The 21,349-nt window shown below is 42.6% G+C and overlaps 3 protein-coding genes across 3 annotated transcripts; 2 read left to right on the top strand and 1 right to left on the bottom strand.

Moving 5' to 3' along the window:
• Nucleotides 1–604: 604 nt before the first annotated feature.
• LOC145437128 (uncharacterized) lies at nt 605–3,760 on the bottom strand. Its single transcript, XM_080314291.1, has one exon. The coding sequence runs from the start codon at nt 3,693–3,695 to the stop codon at nt 969–971; it is 2,727 nt and encodes a 908-aa protein (XP_080170417.1). The 5' UTR covers nt 3,696–3,760; the 3' UTR covers nt 605–968.
• A 2,740-nt stretch (nt 3,761–6,500) lies between these two features.
• LOC145437130 (thiosulfate sulfurtransferase/rhodanese-like domain-containing protein 3) lies at nt 6,501–7,211 on the top strand. Its single transcript, XM_080314293.1, has one exon. The coding sequence runs from the start codon at nt 6,663–6,665 to the stop codon at nt 7,017–7,019; it is 357 nt and encodes a 118-aa protein (XP_080170419.1). The 5' UTR covers nt 6,501–6,662; the 3' UTR covers nt 7,020–7,211.
• Nucleotides 7,212–13,362: 6,151 nt separating this feature from the next.
• LOC145437126 (uncharacterized) lies at nt 13,363–19,551 on the top strand. Its single transcript, XM_080314289.1, has 2 exons — nt 13,363–14,191; nt 15,696–19,551. Exon 2 carries the CDS (start codon nt 16,929–16,931, stop codon nt 19,389–19,391), a length of 2,463 nt encoding a protein of 820 aa, XP_080170415.1. The 5' UTR covers nt 13,363–14,191; nt 15,696–16,928; the 3' UTR covers nt 19,392–19,551.
• The last annotated feature ends 1,798 nt before the right edge of the window (nt 19,552–21,349 follow it).

Genomic DNA, 21,349 nt, shown 5'->3' with positions numbered 1-21,349 from the left:
GCGAAAGAGGTGTCTTATAAAAGCCTAGAAGTGGGTCGTGCGGCAAGTCCGCAGCTACGGAATTAAAATGAAGAAGTTGGTCTGGTCTAACTTACCATAGTAGACGGCAAAGACCATGAATACTACAAACAACTCGAATACCAACCATGCATAAATTTATTCAATAAAAGTATCGTTTGGATGAAATTAGCTGGAGCTTCACTCTAATGACTACTTACCCCTAAATTATTTCCTGACTTTATTAAAATGCTCATTCAGCCGTGAAGGTTTGAGATTTGCATTTGTGAATCAACCTGTTCTAGGCGCATAACAAGTAACTTCTTACATATTCTTCTCAAATATGCCTAAATAGCGTATCAGTTCACACTGCATGCCGTACCCCCATCTTTGCTGCTTTGTACCCGCATATAGTAAATGTACCCCTGGTCAATATTTCCTGCTTTTTAATACCTTCAAAGGATATAGCAAACTGTGCTGTCACGGGAACAAACTGTTTGTACCTGTAGTTGTACTGCAACATCAATAGCCGCCGGCCCGAGTCACCCGCTGCCAATTTTCAGTCCGAGACCCCTAGCCCAGAACATGTAAATGTGAGGCATGTAAATTGAATTAAAGTGACAGAATATAATATAAAAAGTTAAAGCGATGAATATGATGAATATGGAGTGACAGATATATATCAGACCGCGGTCCATGAGCAATGAGCATGAGCAATCGCGAGCGCAGACCAGTACCACAGCGGCAAAATAGCAGATCAACTGTGAGATATAGCGTAAGCGGTGTCTTAAAATGCCTAGAAGGGGGCATTGCTACAAGTCGGCAGATACGGAACCATAACAAAGAATATAGGCCTGGCGTAAATGACCATTGTAGTCGAAAACACCATGAATACCACTAACACGTTAACATGATATACCGAAAAGTGGCATACTATGCATAGCACGAAACATTTCATGTCGGATATATCACTACAAGTCTCCGACAGGCGTGTTCGCCGCGCTAATTCGCGCGTTATTCGGACTAGGCGGGCGATCAGACGACGGCGGCCGTGTCCTTATCGCGTCCAGCAGTTCGCGCCATTTTTTCGGAGTGCCGCCCGATTTCGCGGTTTGAACCCGCCTTTCCAAATCTCTCATCAAGTTTTCGCCGCGATATCCCGCCGGCGCTACCGACACCGCACGCAGCTCGTTATATAAAGCCCACGCGAACCGTGTGGGGTTCCGTGCGAACTCTGCTTCAATACCGCTTGCGAAGGCCTTCTCGAACGCGTCAAATGCCCTGTCGAAATTCTTCCTCGCAGCATAATATTTTCCGACGTGAACGAGACAAGTAGTGCCTAGTACTATTTTAGGGTTGGCGACCGCCATGTCGTAAAGATCGGCGGCTTCCTGATCTGCTTTGCCGAGCGGGTAATTGGCCAAGAGAGCCTGTCTTTTATGAACCTTCGTGTTGACTTTGATGAGGTATTTAGAAGCGCTCATGATCGTCCAAGCCGTTCCCGTAACAGACCGATACTTGCCATGCTCGTAATAACAAGAGCGGTCTTTTTTGATTCCGGAAACCATATCTCTCACGTCAAGAACCCGCTTATTGAAATCCTCGTCATTCTCTGGATCCTGGTTTATGGACAGCTTGTGGAGTTTGTTGTTGGCTCGCAAAATAAAGTGAAACAGGGACTTGGTACCGGTCTTTTCTGCCGCGACATTGCAAAGGTGAAAACCGAGATTCACCCACCACAGGCATTTCGCGATCATGGCTTCGCTTAGCAAGTCTCGCTTGTAGTTGTCTTGTCGACCGCGTGAGTGTAGTATGGACGCCATGCGCTCTACGAGGTAGTATTTGGACAATACTTTCCAGTCTAACATGACTTCTGATTTTACAAGTTGTTCGTAATGCCTGTCAGACATCTCTCTTTTTTCCGAAAGTTCCTTCTCGATGTCATCCCATTTGATGAGGGATTTTGCGCCCGCCTTTGTCTTGAAACCTTCAAGGTCGGATGTCTTCAAAGGAAAATTCCGGATATAATCATTGTAGAGCGCGCGATTCAGTTCTGCGTTGCGCGTCGCGTCTAAAGCCTTTTCGAATACTTTACACGCTGTCTTCTTCTCGTCTTTGTTTTCTCCGTATCTGATAATACTGGAAGGATCGTCTACTTTCTTCCCTCGCAGTCTATCTATGATGGACTTGATCTCGGACTTGTGAACGTTGACAGCCACCACATCCCATAAGTACTCCATCGCTTTTTCGAAGTACCCGTCTTCCTCGCTATCTTCTCTCGCGCCGGGGTGTTGAGAAATGGCGAAACCGATCAGCTCATTGACTCTGCTTAGGGACAGAAAGATTTCGTAATCTCCAGTTCCGAGAGTTGGATTATCTCCGAGGCCGTGAAAGTATTCTGAGCATCGCAAAGCCACTTCGGAAATGTGGTTTTTCAGGAGATACAGAATTCCGAAGTTTCTTCGCATCCGGTTATCTTTGTCTAGCATCGGAGATACGCTGAAAAGCACATCCTTCAATAGCTTTTTTACCTTATCTTCGGATTCGATGGACCTCTGCAATACCCTGAGAATGTCACCGTGTAAGCTGATCACGTCGCTTTCGTCGGTTTTGTCCCATCTGCAATCGACTCTTTTCTCCAATTTCCTTATCAAATGCGTGGTAGCGGTCTCGGGATCCAACTGATTCTGTCCTTTCACACGTTGAAAGAACCTTTCGATAATCTGCCTCGGTATGTAGTTTTTGTGGAGGAAAGACATCATTTGCATGACCGTGAACTCGATTTTTTCCACTTCGCTCATGTTGCCCGGATGGAGAAGTTTCATGATGATCTCGTACCGATGATTGCGGCCTAAATCCGGATGGCTTTTGAGCAATTCGTTTTCTTTGTCCACTAAAGAGGCGTCTCTTCCCAACTTGTGGTAATATTCGCCGTAGGAAACCCGAAACTCGGCGCAGTAGCTTTTCGCTAAACGCAGGCCGAGTGGCGAATACGCAAGCTCTCGCGCGAGAGCACTCAGATCGTTTTTGGTGGATGTGATATCCTCCGATTCGAGGAAGGATTCGGCTTCCTTTTCAGTCAAACCCGAAACCTTGTACAACTTGTAACATTCCAAATCGTCTTGGCCTAATTTCGTAAATAAGATGTCTTCGTTCCGAGACGCTATAAGAAGTGTGACGTTATGCGATTCCGTCGAAACCGATTTCACGTATGATTTCAGAATGCCGATGTCGTCTGCGCATGCGTACCGAGACTGCTGGTCGTCCGCGTCTTCTAATTCGACCGCGAGCAAGATTTGGAACCTTTGATGTTCTATTTTCTGCCAGATATCTTTCATCCTTTGTATATCGTCCGGCATCTCAAGCGCCTCACTCATTGCATTGTCCAAACCTGGCTCACTTGAGGCCTCTCCTAATTTCCTCGCAAAATATCTCCAGCTAGATTTCAGTTCTTCTTGACCTTGTCGGCATTGCACGTGCCACACTACGTAACCATTACCTTCCATTTCCTGACACGTATTTGCGACAATTTGTGATTTGCCAGACCCTGGCATGCCGTGAATGTGTACGACTTTGTTGGCTTCATTCCGAATCGCAGCGATTACTTCCGACATAGCTTCCGTTTTCTTGCAATCCTTCCGGGGCGGTACGAAACTCCTCAACGGTTCCGGAGCCAAATCGAAGGTTCTGTGCGCCATTGTTTCTAACCTACTGTGGAATGCGCTTTTTACGAATCGAAATCTGTCACATTAGAATCAAGCATCGTTGTGGTAAGTGTCGCATATAGTATTTAGGACTCACAATATTGAAAATAACAATTCTGGTTCCTAAGGTCGACCATGGAAACGACATGTAACCCTCTTTCGCTCTCTCACTCTCTCTGCAAACTATGAGAAGTAGATTGTGTTACCAAGCAATGTGCTGGTGCGAGAATTTCCATTTGACTTCAACTCAAAGATACCGCATCAATAAAGCACCTGTACAAGGACGATCCATGTAATGCAGGGGTGGCCAACCTTTTCGGCCAAAGAGTCAGATGAGATTTACGAACCATTGCGCGGGTCACTTGAATATTGAGGACCTTTTATAGTCGTCCAATTAGAGCGAACCGGATTAGGTAACGTTGAAAGCAAGACTTATTACAACGCATCAAAATCGATGACATTTTTTTCATTGAAACCCAGTGTACGTACGTCGTACATGCATGTCATAGCCGCGCCAAGCGCGAAGATTTTTCAAAATTAATGAATGAATCCGGTCAATAATAATAGTACTTGTATATATTGCGAGTCGCCTCAGGGTACCGCTGGGGTTCATTTGGCAAGGACTGGATTATTTGAAGCCAGGCCATATAGATATCGAAGATTTCGGCGAACGTGCTTCTATCATTTTGTGCCTAGGTTTTATCGCCGACGATCTTTCTGCTCGTGTTGACATGAAGTCGCATGTTGGACGACACGTTCTCTCATAATTGCGAATATAGCTCGACTCATGCGGGTGCCAATACTAAACGCAAGTGGTCGAGTGACAATAAATCGCGCGAAGTGCTAAGCCAAGTGTCAAGTCAAATAAATCTGCGACGAAATATTCTACTTCATGGCCAGGTCATATACGAAGACCTACGAAAAATGTGGCCGGCTCCTGGCTACACGCCAATGCGTCGGAATTGATGTTTTAGTCACCATCATCCCTTATTTCGCTGTCAGGCTAATCAAATTTTTGGTTCGCCTTCCAAGTTAAAAAAAAACAATTACCTGGGTAATTGATCTTTTGATGTTATATAACTAGGGCAAGTTTTTGCAACTTTTGCAACTTTTTTTTACAGCCTCCGGCAGCTTCCTAAATACTCGTAAGATATGTAGAATAGGGCTCTTCAAAAATGAATTTTTTTCTCAAAACGTACTGGCTACTTGATAAAATTGTTAGGTTACCTAATTTAAGCCTTCACACAAAATTTGGTTCAATTCCAGCCAGTAACCGCTTTGCTACAGGAGAAGAAAGTTTCCATTTATTATTAAAAAATAAATATTAAAAAATTTGAAAATTTTCTGTTCACCCCATGAAAGTGTTAGGCTGTCTATAGAAACGATGCTCATCAAATTTGGTTCAATTCCAACCAGTGGAAGCGGAGTTATTGCCGTCGAAAAATTTTGATTTGAATAAAATAGTATTTACGGTGACCGATTCTTCGTTTATTTATTATAGCTGTGCTCACCGTAAATACTATTTTATTCAAATCCAAATTTTTCGACGGCAATAACTCCGCTTCCACTGGTTGGAATTGAACCAAATTTGGTGAGCATCGTTTTTATAGACAGCCTAACACTTTCATGGGGTGAACAGAAAAATTTCAAATTTTTTATCATTTATTTTTATATAATTAATAGAAACTTTCTTCTCCTGTAGCAAAGCGGTTACTGGCTGGAATTGAACCAAATTTTGTGTGTAGGCTTAAATTAGGTAACCTAACAATTTTATCAAGTAGTTAGTACGATTTGAGAAAAAAAGTCATTTTTGAAGAGCCTAATGTAGAGTGCTGTTTTAAGCTGTTTGAAGGAATCTTATAGTGCAACTTTTTGCAACATATTTTGCATATTTTTCATGGAACTTTTTCGATTTTTCATGAAAGTATTTTCGATTTTGGTGAAATACACGGCCAAATTCGACCTAAACACCGTAAATCAGCACCGAAGTAACGCTTTTACGGATATTTCGGGAGCTGAGCCGGAAAATTGACCTTTTTTTTAGTCAACCGAGCAAAATGAGGTCAAATGCATCTTCTGCAACTTTTTTCGAAGATAAATGAATAAACGCAACTTTCCACGGATTTAACTGCAACAAAAACTTGCCCTAATTATAACTAATTTCGAGAATTACCTCGCGGGCCACTCAAAACCAAGTCGCGGGTGGCGGGTCACGGGTTGGCCGCTCTGATGTAATGCAACGGGCTATAACACCAGCGCACTGGTTACCCTAACCTGGTGCACTGACTACACTGCAACCGTCCTGTTCGTCAAACGCGACGCAATAAATCGATAGTATAGGAACTGTACCTATCAACAGTACGTAAACAAACTTGCACAGGTCGCCAACCACACATGTGACGCAACCAAGGAATTATGGACTTGCTGAATTTGCAGAAATAAACAGTAGGCCAATATCAGCCGAATACGAAAGGTAGGCAACGGGGAATGATTCATTGTCATTGGCCAGGCCATCGATGTCAGTGGATCATAACCGGCGAGGGGGGTTGAAATAGAAATCACGTCGTTCTAAAATTACGATCTCCAACACAACGGAATTCGGGCATGTATTGTATATTGTATAGCATTTGTCGGTGGCATACGCTCAGTGAAAAGCCATCTTTACATTATTGAAGGCAAATCTCCCAACGAATTTGGAAAAAATAGGCGTGTCATGTTTACCGACGGTCAATAAGGAAGCGCAACCCATATAGATTAGTACAGAATGGTATCTGCAGATTCAGTCGCTCACTTTAGCTGGTATTGCTGTTTGTTAACAATCTCGTTTTGATACCTGCGCATTCAAACAAGCGTGACGACTTGATCGATACTGCTTTGTCATTCTTTCGACAGCAAACGGCTAACGACAGGTCACATTATCTGGTAGGGTTTCTGGATTCAAATAGGAAGCTAGAACGAAATATGGCTGGTAACGAGGAATCGCACTGTGCATCGCAAGCTACCATCGAACAAGGTGCAGCAGATGGAAGCGTGTTGGTAGTCGATGTACGCGGGCCTGGTGAAATAAGTTCCAGCGGAAAGATAGCCGCCAAACGCTGGCTCAACTTGGTGTGGCCAGACGAATACAAGACAGCCATCGCTTTGTCAAAAGATGAGTTTAAAGCCAAATATGGTGATCTACCGGCCGAAGACGGATCGAACTTGATCATCAATTGCGGAAGCGGTAAACGAAGTGCCATGGCTTTGCAAGTGGCGTTCGATCACGGCTACAGCAAAGCGCGACACTTTCCAGGCGGTTATGGAAATTGGAAGAAATAACTTACGTCTGAACAGTATACAATTCCGAGTTCACGTCCTTAGATTAGATGCGGTGCAGTTTTAACTACGAGTTGCTAATTCCGCTCTCATTGCACACTTCCTTTTTCATATCTCATCTGTCTCAGTCGCCTCTGCGGACGACCTTAGCGTTAGTGAAGCGTTAAACAATGATACCGTGCTTAAATAACACAAGACTCTGTGTGTGCCTACAGAAATTTAGCGGGAGAGAATCGGGGACAGTTTTCGGAGTATCGCCGATACGTTAATATCCGTCGTTCTCGAAGTGAGTTTAATTACCACTGTGATATAGTTCAAGCAACCAAGTAGGGTGGAGCGGTATTGTACAGTAGCAGATTACGCGACGTGCCTTCGATGCTCGTTTAGTAATACAACGTCGGAAATATGTATCGCTGGCTCTTTTAATTAGCGCCGCTGATGCTTTGAACTAACCCGAGAAGCGAGAACGTACAAAGCAGTGGTCGTCAAGCACCGGCCGACGTACCGATGTCGGTCTGTGTCAAGTTTCCTGCCAGTCCGCGAAATACAATACAATTATATCTCAATTCCATAAGGCAAAAAAGTTAGTCGCTTGGGCATTGATAACACAAATGAAGCATCAAATTGATATAAATTTGGATATATTTTATGGATGGAGTTGCAATGGAGAGTTCATGGACTACTTTAAACTTGGCGTATGTCACAATGCTCCAAATGCTACGCAAAACTGTTTTAACAGTCGCCTACAACTCGTTCAGGGCCAGGAATATCTGGAAGCTTCGAAATATTCCTTAAATTTCGACGTTACAATTTAGCGGCATTTGGCGGTCTAATATTAGAGTCTAGCAGGGCTGACTAGAGTCGCGATTTTTTGGTGATTCTGCTTGACTCGGTCATTTTCTAAAAAATGAAAAATGACTCGACTTGAGTCAATTTGTGTATTGAATCGACTTGTACTCGAGTCGTCGCGCATGACTCGGACAAAGTCATATGACTCGAGACTGGGTCTACCAAGACAAGCATTTCATTGTCATTTCGAAGAATAGTAACGTTATCACACGATGGTTTCGTCTATCAGTACTGGTACTTGAAAAACCAAAAACTGTTGAAAGTGAGGAAAACAGTATATTGTATGATTGCGAACCTATCGATGTCACCGTGCAGAGTTATAAAAAGTGGGTTTCACATGACATTATCCGAAGTCGGTAAATTTTACCACCGACTCCAGCTCCGACTCCACACATTTACAATGGACCGACTCCGACTCCTGAGTCTTTAATACGACCGACAGGCAGATCTTCTTATATGACCAAATATAGAATATTATGTAGCAGATTTATTTGACTTGAAATTTTTCTTAGCACTTCGCATAATTTACTGTCACATTTCTTGCATTTAGTATTGTTAAACCTCCAGGAAATTATATATACGTGTAATATTCAGAATTGAGCCCAACTATACTCGCAATTAAGAGATAACTTGTCGTCCAGCATGCGACTTCGCTTGTGCGCTCGAAGCGAGATCGTCGGCGATGAAACATTTGCACAAAATGACAGAGTCACGTTCACCGAGACCGTCGATATTGCTATGTTTAAAAACGATAAATAATCCTGTCTTTGCCAAATGAGCCCCGTGCTATACGGAGGCGACCCCCAATATATGCAAGTGATATATTTATTGATCGAATTCATTCATTACCTTTGAAAAAAATTTCGTGCGTCGCTTGACCAGGACATGACTGCACACTATATTTGCAGACTGAGTTTTCATGTTATAATTGTTACCACTTTTAAAGCGTAGTAATATAAGTTTTGTTTTCAATGTTACCGAATTTGGTTCGTTCCTATTGGGCGACTAAAAAAGGGTTATCAACATTCAAGTGGCCCCCGCAAGAAGCAATATGCGTCTTCGCGATGCAGTCACAAATTGATGCAATTTTTGGAATTATACCATGATAATGTGACAGAGCCAATATATCGTCTGGTTGTAAAATTGATGTAAATATAACCATTCGCTACTTCCCACTTGACAAAATTAAAAATATTTGTAGTGTAGGCTAGCTTAGGTGCTTGGGTCGAACAGATGATTGAGAAAGACTACAACAAGTCCTAGTCTTTGAATACTTGACTAAGTACATGTAGACTAGACATATGCTATTTGACTACTTCCTAAACTTCGTTTATGACCAATGTCTATTAGTAGTGATAGTGTGTGTCCTTGTAATCAGTGCAGTGTGTAATACGAAAATTAGTACGATGCATCTCTGTATTAGTTGCTGACTCATACACAAGAGCAACACTAGTACTATTGCTTTATCTACATTTTAATTATACAGGATGGGATATATGTAGTGATTGAATGATTCATACATATTAGGTTATTAGAGAGTCCATGTTATAAAAACTGATAAAATATGAAAAAAGGAGGGAAATTTTGAAAGGCCATCTTTCATGCATAGTGAATTATTCGAGTTGTGCCACAATGAAACAATTTTGCATGTCATATTTAATGATGTTTGCATATGTTTAAGGGCTATATGACAGTCATTTAACCGTCACTGTAGCATATAATTTTCGAAGTAAATTGGTAATACCGTTGGAGTCAGGGTTGGAGTCGGAGTCGGTCGTTTTAAAGACTCAGGAGTCGGAGCCGGAGTCGGAGTCATGTGTTCGGATTGTTCTCAATACGCTGGTGCGACCTGTGAGAGCGACCAATTTCATTCATTCAATGATTTCCCGTTTTACTGAACCTCCATTGTCCTATCACAAATAAATTGACCGCAAACGAAGTGATTGAAGCCTAAAACGTACGTTTTGGTTAAAGTAAGAAAGCAAAATAATATAGCAAAGTATCCATCTCTGTTCTAAAGACTATCATTGGCGTATATAGAAGTCAATATATGCCAAAAGAGTATCGCTCACGCGTAGTGCTTCTAAATTACGTAAGTATAACTGTCCAAAGTTAATTTACAATTATCATCCATCTAGAGCAGGGGTCGGGAACCGGGAACCTATTGTTTTGTAAATTTTTGTAATGGCTGGAATTATTATGCTTGTGGTAGCTGAGACCAAGTCTTTTTAGGGTCAAAAAGTGGCATATCCAGGGCATTTTAGGGGCTCGGGACCCTCATTTTCAAAATCTCAAATTTTATTTTGGTTGGTAATCGTTCATTTACAGATAGAATATAATCGATTTTTTTTTCTGTAACGTTTGTTCGGGATATGCATCAGACAAATTTACGTAACCCCAAGTCAAAACAAATTGATATGGTACAATACACTGCCTCCGCAAATTGTTAACGAATAACACGATTTAAATCATCCAAAAGAGTTGGTAAAGGTGAGCACTGTGAGTGTGAGCAGACTATATAACAGACATATATGTATCGCTCTTAGATTACTTTCCTAGTGGTTTACGACAACGTAAGCTGTAAGCTCTGATGACTTCGATTCGTTTGCGGTCAATTGATTTGTGACATAACAATGGTGGACCAGAAACACTAACAATCTTTGAATAATCGATTGCTATCACAGGTCACAGAGGCATATCGCGAACAATCCGAACATTATACAAGATACAGTGATTTAGTGCACAACTGCACACCGATCACTTGATGGCTTGAAAGTGACTCGTAAATTTTGCTCCGCGTCAATCCACATTTTGGAAACGCCAAGTCAATTCGTTTCGGCAAAATGACTCGAGTCAAGTCAAGTCATACGAAAAAGCTGACTGAGTCACCCCAACACTGCTACCAGCATACTCTGGGACGGAGGAGGACAAAATGCAGATCGCCGGCCAAATGTGGCTAGAAAAGACAAAACGTTGACTTTTTATATATACCCAATGTTTCGGTTTGCAAAAAGAAATGACAATGATGATGATGACTCGAATTTCGTTTCTCCGGCGTTCCTTATGGAAGCATCCTACCGACAGGCCGATATATACGAAGCATAAGTTTTAGCAGGTTGAGCACTCGCTTTTGATTTATTGTTTACAAATACAATCCTGTTCGGGATTTGATTTCAAACCAAATCGTAATCCAAATCCTTAATTCATTTCGTATCATGGTCACGCTCAAGTCTGGATACCGCAATGGCTTGTTATTCTTTGTTCAAATGCAGATGATGGTCAGTACAACGAAGTACCTATACTTCTTCCGAGAGAGAGAGAGAGGGTCTTTATTTTTTCATCCAATCAAAATACACAGCAAACAGACGGCAATGATGTTGGTACAGGAAATATGCATGCACAGTATTCGGAATAAGATAGGAATGATCGATATGACCTTGAAGGTCAACTAGTCTGATCACACCCGCATCAAACTGGTACACTTGTCTCTATACCAGGCCTGGGCAAAGTGCGGCCCGCGAAGCCATTCTGTGCGGCCCGCGAAAGGTAGCTTGGAATTCATAACATTAAACATGCTCTTTGAATGTTGATACGTGTACTAAAACCAGAGGCTGTATCGACTAAACAGGAAATTCGTTTACTTTGAAGCCTGTTCATTAATATGCCACGATTACGCTGCCTAAGCCTACGTACCTCGCATGTGTAATCCAGATTCAAAATAAAGGCAATGTGGCAAAGTATGAGTAACAATTAAATTCACAAGAAATCACTATTCCCGTATAGTTTACGTCAAACCTTCTTTGTTTCCATTGTCACATTATGCATTATACGGGTACATGTTTCAAATTGTTACGTGAGGCGTTTCCAAATCCCTAATTCGAAAAACAAATCAATCAGTGCTCGCGATTACTATATGACTCATCATATCTATCACCCATAAAAGATAAACGGGCATGTCAAAAAGAGAAAGCAGAAAGCTGAAATTCATAGAAGGTTTAGAGCACTAAATATTTGTATACTGGAGTAAACTGGGTAAACCCATCTTTTTAGTTTTTGCCGGTACGATATGGCGAATTCACACATGCATGTGCATGGTTCCCGGCCACGATGTTTGGCCAGAAAGATTCTAATTATGACAAAAACACGAAACAATAGGTCAAGGGAGGGCGAATTTCGGAAAAACTGCACACTTCGCTCAACATCAAGGCTATTTGATCTGCACACTGCTCGGAATCCAGCAACCAAGACAGACTTTGTACTATCCCATATACCTTTCAGTGCAGTGGTTCTCGAACTGGGGGGCGTGAATTCATCTGAAGGGAAGCGCGAGGCTGAAGTTAAATGAAACATTTTTCGCGCTCCGCGCGATATAACCCGAGCGTATACTTTATTGCTCTGTGTATTGTCCGACTTTGATATTACAGAATTCTCTCGTCAACAACCATAACCTTCCATGCCGTCAAACTATCCGTCGGGATTGCTAGCATGCTGGTTGCTCTTTTTAATATGTTGTGATATCATGATATCTCTTTAGACACGCCCCCTTCATGATATCTATCATTAAGGGGGCGTGTCTAAAACCAGTGTGAGAACAACTGTTTCAGTATAGGGGTTCAAAGAAAGTTAAAAATGTATCATGTTTAACATTGTTTCGAATCATGACGGCAAATAGATATTTTTTAATTAACCACCACTTTCTCATTACCTAACATCAACACATTCACTGAGCAGCATTTATTAACAATGTAATTTAGAAATAAAAGTAAAATACGCTGGAGTAAATGGCTAAAAAATTTCACTCGGCCCGCCAACGTATTTTCTAATTCTCATTTGGCCCGCGGAGGAAAATAATTGCCCACCCCTGCTCTATACGGTCTGGCTGTGAGAAATAATAGTTAAAAAGGAAAAAAAACAAGAAAAATAATTAACGATGGTAGCAAATGATCAATGAAGTAATGTCTGGGCGAGGTAAGGCAACGCTGTTAATATGACGACCAGAGGTAATTAAGTAGGTCTTTTTAGAATCTATTATAAGGCAATTCACGGATATGTTGTGGTAATGCATTCCAGATGATAGGTCCTGAGTAGTCGATAGATCTCTTGGTTTGATTGCTATTGGGTGGGGGTAAGTAGAGTACTCAAGTAGGTTGATGATGTCTACCTAGGCCAAGGAGGGTGTCTGGTTGAGAGACTGCTCCAAGTCGTCTCGACATCTTTCATTTTACCGGAACCTTGTGATGTTTTGAATGGCATGCCACAACGCACTAGAATGCAGAACAGCAATCATAGCGTTTATGCCTACTAATTTTATCTACTGAGGTGAGCACAACAATCTCGTTAATATGATATAGCCGTGTTATTGTAGGTAAGGTTGTTACGATAAACAGATTTCAACGAAGCATGACGAGCGAGAAACGAGAGAGGGGACCGTGTCTTCCAACATCTGCTATACAGAAATACTTATTTGTCGATACCATGTTACATGAACGCTATTCCTTCCAGATATAGCGTGAGTATGAGTATCAGTATCGAACATTCGATAGTATCAGTCAGCAACGGTAACTTAGCTATTCAACAGCTTCAGGAAGGATATATCTTAGAAATGAGCAATCCATTGAAAACGCCCGATCGGGTTTTCTGAAAAGGTGACAGCTTTACTGTAGAAATGTAAAGTCATTGATGTTAGCTTCATCATTGGTTTATTAGCAATTTTATGTCGCCCATGTGATAACCCAATCAGTATATTTGTAGGCTACGTTCTGGTATGTTTAATATCCACCATCATACATGCAACTGATGCAAGTGCGTCTTTTAACTCACTATTTGCCATAGCAGTAGCTATAAAAGCTGCACCCAACCTCCAAGTAGTAGGTATCAAATTGGAAGTACTATATTGATTTTCGGGACTTATAGACTGCAATGAAAGCACAAATTGCTAATTACATTCATAAGACTCTCGGTTAATGATTCCTACAATCCTACATTGATCCCTGGATTCTTAATTGTGTCCCACCGCAGTTTCTCAGGCGTGCCGCGAATATTTTTCCAATTTTTGCATAGAACTTACTAGGGTAGTTGATACGTCATGATTGGGCTGCTATGTAAAATTAATGTCCGAGTTTTGGCTGTCTGCTTGAAAATATAATTCATATTCCATGATGGGTGTAAACGCAATCGAAACTACAGTGTCATTCACTCATTTGTATCTTTACGTGACTGATTCGAATCCGTGTCGAGCATCCGACTACATTACATCCCATAAATGACGTCGTACACGGGGCAAATGCCAATCACTTCAATTGTCTATACTCTAGTCTAGACTCTAGGCCAGTGATTCTTAACCTTGCCCCCAGCGCCCCCCAGGGGGCGCTGGCGATTTCGAAGGGGGGCGGAAACGCTCAGGGGGCGATATGGGGGGCGCTGGGCTCAGGGGGGCGGTATGGGGGGCGCTGGAGAAAAATGGCTTCGCAGTAGATGATGTGGTGATAGGACATATCCTTAATGAGTATTCAGAGCAAATTAGCACCGAAAACTTCGTTACATATAGCCTTCAAAATACATATAGGTTTAATTGTCCATGGGCGCCTAAATGACTGACACCGAATGTTCCTGTTTTGGCAATCTGAACCCCAGAAGATGAATTCCATCTGGCAGGAAAAAATTATATGTCAGTGAAGAAATACCAATCTGAAATCGTGTGCGTCTTTTAGTTTAGTACGATTGGGCGACAGGGATATTCCTGTTGGGCGATATCCCCGTTGAGAGATTCTATATTTTTTGATATTGCAGACAGGGGGTCACGAAATAACATCATGCAACGAAGTCATACCAACGGGTTCGCCCGCCCGAATATGTTTAATTATTCGTAACGGGCCCTACAGTTTCCAAGAAACCTCACAATGTTCGCTTTAAGTTTTGATGAGTCTGCGCACACTCAACAACTCACTGCGCTGACCCCTGGACAACAGTGCTTATCGACTAAAAAAAGGTAATAACTTCGGATTTGTTGTGCGCAACGTAGATTTTCTGTGCACAGAGACCGTGTCAGCACTGCGCGCGTGCGCAGCTTAGAGGGAACATTGCACCTCACTCAGCTCTACCGGTAAATGTGTTTACGTGAGCAGAGAGAGGATAAAAATTAATCTCAATTTACATGCAATTCCCGATGATATTGATCGATTCAATCATTAATTAGTAAAATTTTTCGCGCTTCGCGCGACTAGACGAGACTAGCTGCCTCAGTAAATGGACACCCAATGTAGATACCTAACAGGCTTTCAGCAAATAGAGGACAGCATAATGGGGGTCTGGAAGTGAAGTCCCCCGGAAGATTGGTTTATCACCTGATGGGGGCCCAGGACCAACGTTTTTTTGTTGGGGGGGGGGGCTGACGAACTGCTGTTACGGCCCTGGTAACGAATAAGTGTACCTGCGGGGACGCCCGAATATGTTTAATTATTAATTACGTGCCCTTTATCTTCCTATACAACAGCCCACTCAGTTTATCGCGACTTATATGTAATTACCACCTATTCATTCATGCATTATAGAAAATTTTGGTACCTAGGGCGACCAGGTCACACAAACTTTGCTGACCATCGAAATCACGATAGGGGGTTCGTGGTGGCGAAGTTCTCAGAAGTTCGGTTTATCACGCTATGGATGCGCAAGGCAATCGTTTTTAGGGGGTTTACGAAGTGCTGTAACGGCCCTCCCTCTTACTCATTGTCTTCATTACATTCCTTACATTATGAAGTTGGGGGGCGCTGGAGCACGATAATTTTTGAAAGGGGGCGCTGGAGGAAAAAAGGTTAAGAACCACTGCTCTAGGCGCTCTTCCAGCAAAGACAATGATGCCAGTGACACTATATTGCGAGTATCCTGACAACTCAGAATACCGATATGTATAATATAGCGCCTTGCGACCATGCAGCGCGACAGTCATCACGTCTCGGAAATGTTTGATATGTGATGACAGTTTGATCCCGTCAATTTTGATAAATTTATGCTAGAATCCGGCTCATCAAACCACTACCCTAACCAATATCTATCTGTGTCCTAAACTACTTTAATTTGACTCGATCGATAGGCCGAAAACAAAGACTGAAGAGATTGTGGCGACTTCAATAGTCATGAATAATACGTTACCTCCAACGTGACGATGTCGTCTGGGTGTTACAGACAAAACGTTGCTCAAGTATATTCCCAATTCGCACAAAATATGGCAGCGGCGAAAAAAGTGAGCTTAGTGTTCAGATTTATGCTCCGTGTTAACTCGTTTCTAACTCCCAATTTGACCTTTAACGTCATGACATCCCAATACAGGGGCGGGCAACTTCTGCAGACTGTGACCGCGGGCCATATTATCGTGTATGACCGAAAACCGGGTTTAGATTTTTTCAAATTCAACCATTAGGGTTGAGTTCATGCGTAAATGCCGGCAATGCAAGCCTTCTCGTGTTGACGAACTCACGCATAAGCTCCACCCTTGCACGCTATATAGGCCTACACAGTACACACACGCACGCTAAATAATAACCTACAATCACTAAAATTTGACGAAGTAAGCCCGCGGGCCGTATGTTGCCCGTCCCTGTCATAATATAAACTGTGCCTGCGCCGTTATATAGAGTCGGTATGACATGCACCGTGAAACAACTGCGGTACTATTTTTGTCTCAATGTTTGTCATTTTCATAGATTGAAACTGGTACAGTAAAGTAACTTACCAATAATGGCTTCAAACCACGGCAGGACGTTTGATTTGGCCCCCGCGCGGCTGCGAAAATATGAAGCACCACGTAGAGGTCAAAAGAAAACGGAAATGATGTCAACAGTGCTGCGAGCGGTACAAGAAACAGAGAACAAAGTCGTCCACATTCACGGCATGCCAGGATCCGGTAAATCGCAGATCGTTGCGAACACGTGCCAGGAAATGGAAAATAAAGGCTATGCCGTGTGGTAGGTACAATGTCAACAAGGTTCGGAGAACTTGAGACTAAGTTGGAGAGACTTTGCGAGACAATTAGAATCGATATCAAATGAGCCAGGTTTCAGCAATGCCATGAGTGAGGCGCTAGAGGTTCCCGAGATTTCGAAAATGAAAGATGTCTGGACGAGAATGGAACATCAAGGCTTCCAAATTTTGCTAGCTGTCGAATTGGAAGACGCGGACGATCCACAGTCGCGGGAAGCATGCTCAAGCGATATCAAGATTCTGAAATCATATGTGGAAGCGGTTTCGCCGTGCTTTCACAACGTCACGCTTCTTATTGCTTCCAGGAACGAAGACATATTGTTTGTGAAGTCAGCTCACTCTGATTTGGAATGTTATAAGTTACACAAGGTCACTGGTTTCACGAAAAGTGAAGCCGAATGCTTCCTTGAATCGGACGTGATTAACTATCACAGAAGCGACCTGAGTGCTCTCGCTCTCGAGCTTGCCTATTCCCCTTTCGGCCTTCTGCTCGCTAAAAGCTACTGCGTTGAGTTCCGCTGCACGTATGGCGACTATTACAAGATGCTAGGAAAAGATGTGGCTTTGGTACGAAAAGAAAAAGAGTTGCTCGGAAGCCATCCTGATTTAGGCAGCCACCACCGATATGAAATTATCATGAAACTTCTTCAACCAAAGGACGACACAGAAAGTATTGAGTTCACAGTGATGCAAATGCTGTCTTTCCTCAACAAGAACAGCATACCGAAGCAGATTATTGAAAGATTTTTTCAGCAAGTTACGCTGGAATGTCAGCTAGATGCAAAAACATCTGCCAGACATCTGATCAGGAAATTAGAAAAACGAGTGGATGGTAAATGGGATAATACGAACGAAAGCGATCTGATCAGCGTCCACGGTGATATTCTCAGAGCATTGCAGTCGTCCATAGAACCGCTCGATAAGGCCTCTATACTACAAAATGTTCTTTTCAGCATGTCTTCAATACTTGACAAAGACAATCGACTTCAGAATGACTACGCGATTTTGTATCTGTTGAAAAATCACATCGCTGAAGTCGCGGTTCGATGTTCGAGACACTTCCACCAACTCGGAGACAATGCGAACATTGACATAAGAGAATACGAAATATTTTTATCACTGAGTAGAGTGAACGAGTTGATAGGATACGCTATTTCTCAACATAACTGCGCGAGAGAAAACAATGAGGAAGATCAGTACTTCGAAAAAGCGATGAAGTACTTATTGCTGGCCCTCCATATGAGTGCCCAACAATCTATCCCCGAGAAGGAACAGTTTGAGGATCATTCAAAAAACAAGGACAACATAGCCACTGTCCAGCAGCCTAGATCCGTGCTGGGCTGCATTCCAGGCAACGTAAGGGATGATCCGAGACAAGTTATGAGTTACGAAGAAAACAAAGACGCAAAAATATCAGCTCTCAAAATATTTGAAATTGCTCTAAATGCGATTATCAAAAACACACTACTAAATCGAGCGTTGCAAAATGACTATGCCCGGAATTTTCCTCTTAAAATATCCGACCTTGATGATTTCTGTGATAGAGGCGATAAATCACAAGTGGAATTAGATGATATTAAGGATGACCTTTCAGAAAAAAAGAAGATATCTGACAGGCATTATCAACAGCTGGTAAAAGCGGAAGCTGTCCTCCACTGGAATGACCTGAGTAAATTCTACATAGTTGAACGCATGGCATCTATTCTTCATTCGCGTGGCCGTCAGTGTATTTATGCGCGGGTGATGTTGGATCACGTCATGATCCTGAAATGCCGATGGTGGGTCGATTTGGGATTTCATCTTTGCGATGTCGCCGCGAAAAAGACCGGTTTCAAGTCGCTGTTTCATTTTATTTTAAGAGTCAACAATATACTTCCGAGGCTTTGCCTAAACATGCCCGGGGAAACCGATAACGAATTTAAAGACAGAATTCGCCACGTCAAAGAAATGCTTTCTCAGTTAAACCGTGATGAATGCCTTTATTACGAGCATGGGAAGCTCCGATTTGTGTCGGGGACGCCGTTTGCGAATTTGAGAGCTTCGAGATATCTTATCAGAGTCAACACGAAAATTTATAAGAGGCCTGCTCTTTTGCAGGAGGACTATCCTACCGAGGATGCCGATAGACAAGCACGTTCTCTCTACGAGTTGGCTGTTGACAATCCAAAGATCGTGATCGGTACAACGTGTCTCGTTCATGTTGGAAAGTATTGGGCGGCGAGGAAGAAGTTCGAGGATTCGTTTGACGCGTTCGAGAAGGCCTTTGAAATCGGAATCGAAGAGGATTCCATCAAAAACCCGACACGGTTTGCGTGGGCTTTGTACAATGAACGGAGACTGATGTCGACAGCCCCGGCGAAATATGTGGATGATAGGTTGATAAGAAAGGTGGAGCGGCGGTATCAGAAAGCGAAGACGGGCGACACCCCCAGATTTTGGCTCGAAATGCTCAGTAAGATAGTATCCCAAGTGCCAACGTCTGATGTGGCGGCAAGCGAGGAAAATGGGCAAACAGATGCAGGATGTACGCCTTCCGGAGACCTTAAGTAGCCGCGATGCACTGCTGGCCTGCAATTTTCGTATCTATTTTGATTCATTCCGCTATTTCTCATTTTCAAAATGACCAACAGGCGAAAAGAATCTATTTCTTTGTTTAAACAACAACAACGTCAACAACACGACAGCAATATAGATGACAAGGTTCAAGGTGTCACTGTTTCTAATCATAGAGCCATATAATCATTCCTTTAGTAATACGAGTCAGCGCTGGCCTACTTATATATATATATATATATTTCGATTATATTTGTTTTCAAATGGACTTCCATCAGTTAGATCAGGAGTTCAATTAATATCTTCTCACTTAATGCGTAAGCCCTATATATTATTGGTCGAATGTTCACAATCTTCTCGGTGTGGCTCAGCAGTGCTTTTCAAGCGGGTGTATCGTACACCCCATGGTGTTCCATGATATCTGTAGGGTGCACCACTTCGACGGGGCGCACCAGATACGGCTATGTACTATAGCCTGTTGACTAGCAGGCTACTGCCAAAGCTATGAAGTAATGAATGATTTACACATCGAATTGCTCTAAATCTTCAAATAATATAAAAAATTTGCTCAACTGAGGTTGAAATCAGCCTATACTCCGTTGACTGCGACTCCTGCAGTTTGTATTTGGCAAGCTTTCTTGAATACTAAATAAGTTTCATCTTCAACAATCGTCTTCTCAGAGTGGTTGTGAAACACATTTCTATTCACAATTTATACAGACTAGTCAGTTTCTCGCGCCCCCCTGAGAGCCTCCCGCGCCCCCAGGTTGAGAACGACTGATCTAGCAATTTCGAAAGCAGGCACCTCCGAGTACCTGCTGAAAGTATGCGGCTCCCCAACCAAATATACTTTTCAACACTACGGACTTTAGTACATTTTACACCTTTCATATGTGGCCAGATAGCGTAATGGTGTCATCCACATCTACAACACCAATGGATTGTGAGTTTGAGTCCGGCCGAGGTCGACTCCAGAATTCCTACTAAGTGTTGGAGGTTTATCTAGCCTCCTCCTAGCCATCTCATCCGCGTAAGTGGTGTTTTACAAAAGCCTCGAAGTGGGCCGGCCGTGCTACAAATCGGCAGTTATGGAATAAAAAAAACACGAATATCAACCTGGTGTAAATGGCCATTTTAGTGTAATGGTTACGATAAGCACCCACCAATCTGACGGACTCGGGTTCGATTCCCGTGGGAGGTTTATCTGGGCTCCTCTTCCCCCGCCGTTGCCGTTCTTACGGCGACAAAAAAGCACTCACAAGGAATGGAAAGAGCTAGTAGAAAGGGCCGCGACTTCAAAAAAGATCGACATCGAAAGGAACTGTGACATCGGGCACTCCAGGCCGAGTTGGATGTTAGAGTAAAGGATCGCTACTGATGCGTGTCGTTCGACAACCTCCCATCTGTTCATGACATCGCATTGTACATTGTGTGTGACTTGTACAGATGAAAAATATAACCCAACGATGTTATGATGTTATGTTAATACCACAAACAACAACAATACCTTTCATTTTCGACATTCACTTGAAGTAATTTTTAACATGTCTAGGAAAATGGTGGGTTCTACTTTTTAACTGAGTAGAAATTTACGGAGTTGCCTCTTGCTCTACTTGAGTAACAACGCTGACTACTTGACCTCGACTGACCTCTGGTTCATAGTAAAGTAAAGCTGCAAATCAGAAGCCGCTTTGAAATGTAGTAGTTATTACAATCAGAACTGCGTGGCTGTTTATTCATGCATAACACGGCCACAAAAGTCCAGAAATGCTCATCATTGGTGTAGCTTTCGCTCTAGCAGAGAAATCAAAAGTATTTGATGTAGTCCTAACCACCATGGTGTCCCAACAGAACGATAATACTTTTTATGTCTAGACATAATCCGCAGCGCGACGCGATTCTGCAAAATGGCTGTATTATCCAGCACATTTCTAACAAATGCTACGATTTTTAGT

This window comes from Botryllus schlosseri, chromosome 4 (assembly GCF_051294905.1).
Source record: "Botryllus schlosseri isolate E-star chromosome 4, Bs_hap1, whole genome shotgun sequence".
Classification (NCBI taxonomy): Eukaryota; Metazoa; Chordata; class Ascidiacea; order Stolidobranchia; family Styelidae; genus Botryllus; species Botryllus schlosseri.
This window is presented reverse-complemented; position numbering and strand designations above follow the sequence as displayed.

Coding starts and splice junctions, on each gene's coding strand:
- LOC145437128 (XM_080314291.1), bottom strand. CDS start 3,695: ATGGCGCACAGAACCTTCGATTTGGCTCCGGAACCGTTGAGGAGTTTC.
- LOC145437126 (XM_080314289.1), top strand. CDS start 16,929: ATGAGTGAGGCGCTAGAGGTTCCCGAGATTTCGAAAATGAAAGATGTC.
- LOC145437130 (XM_080314293.1), top strand. CDS start 6,663: ATGGCTGGTAACGAGGAATCGCACTGTGCATCGCAAGCTACCATCGAA.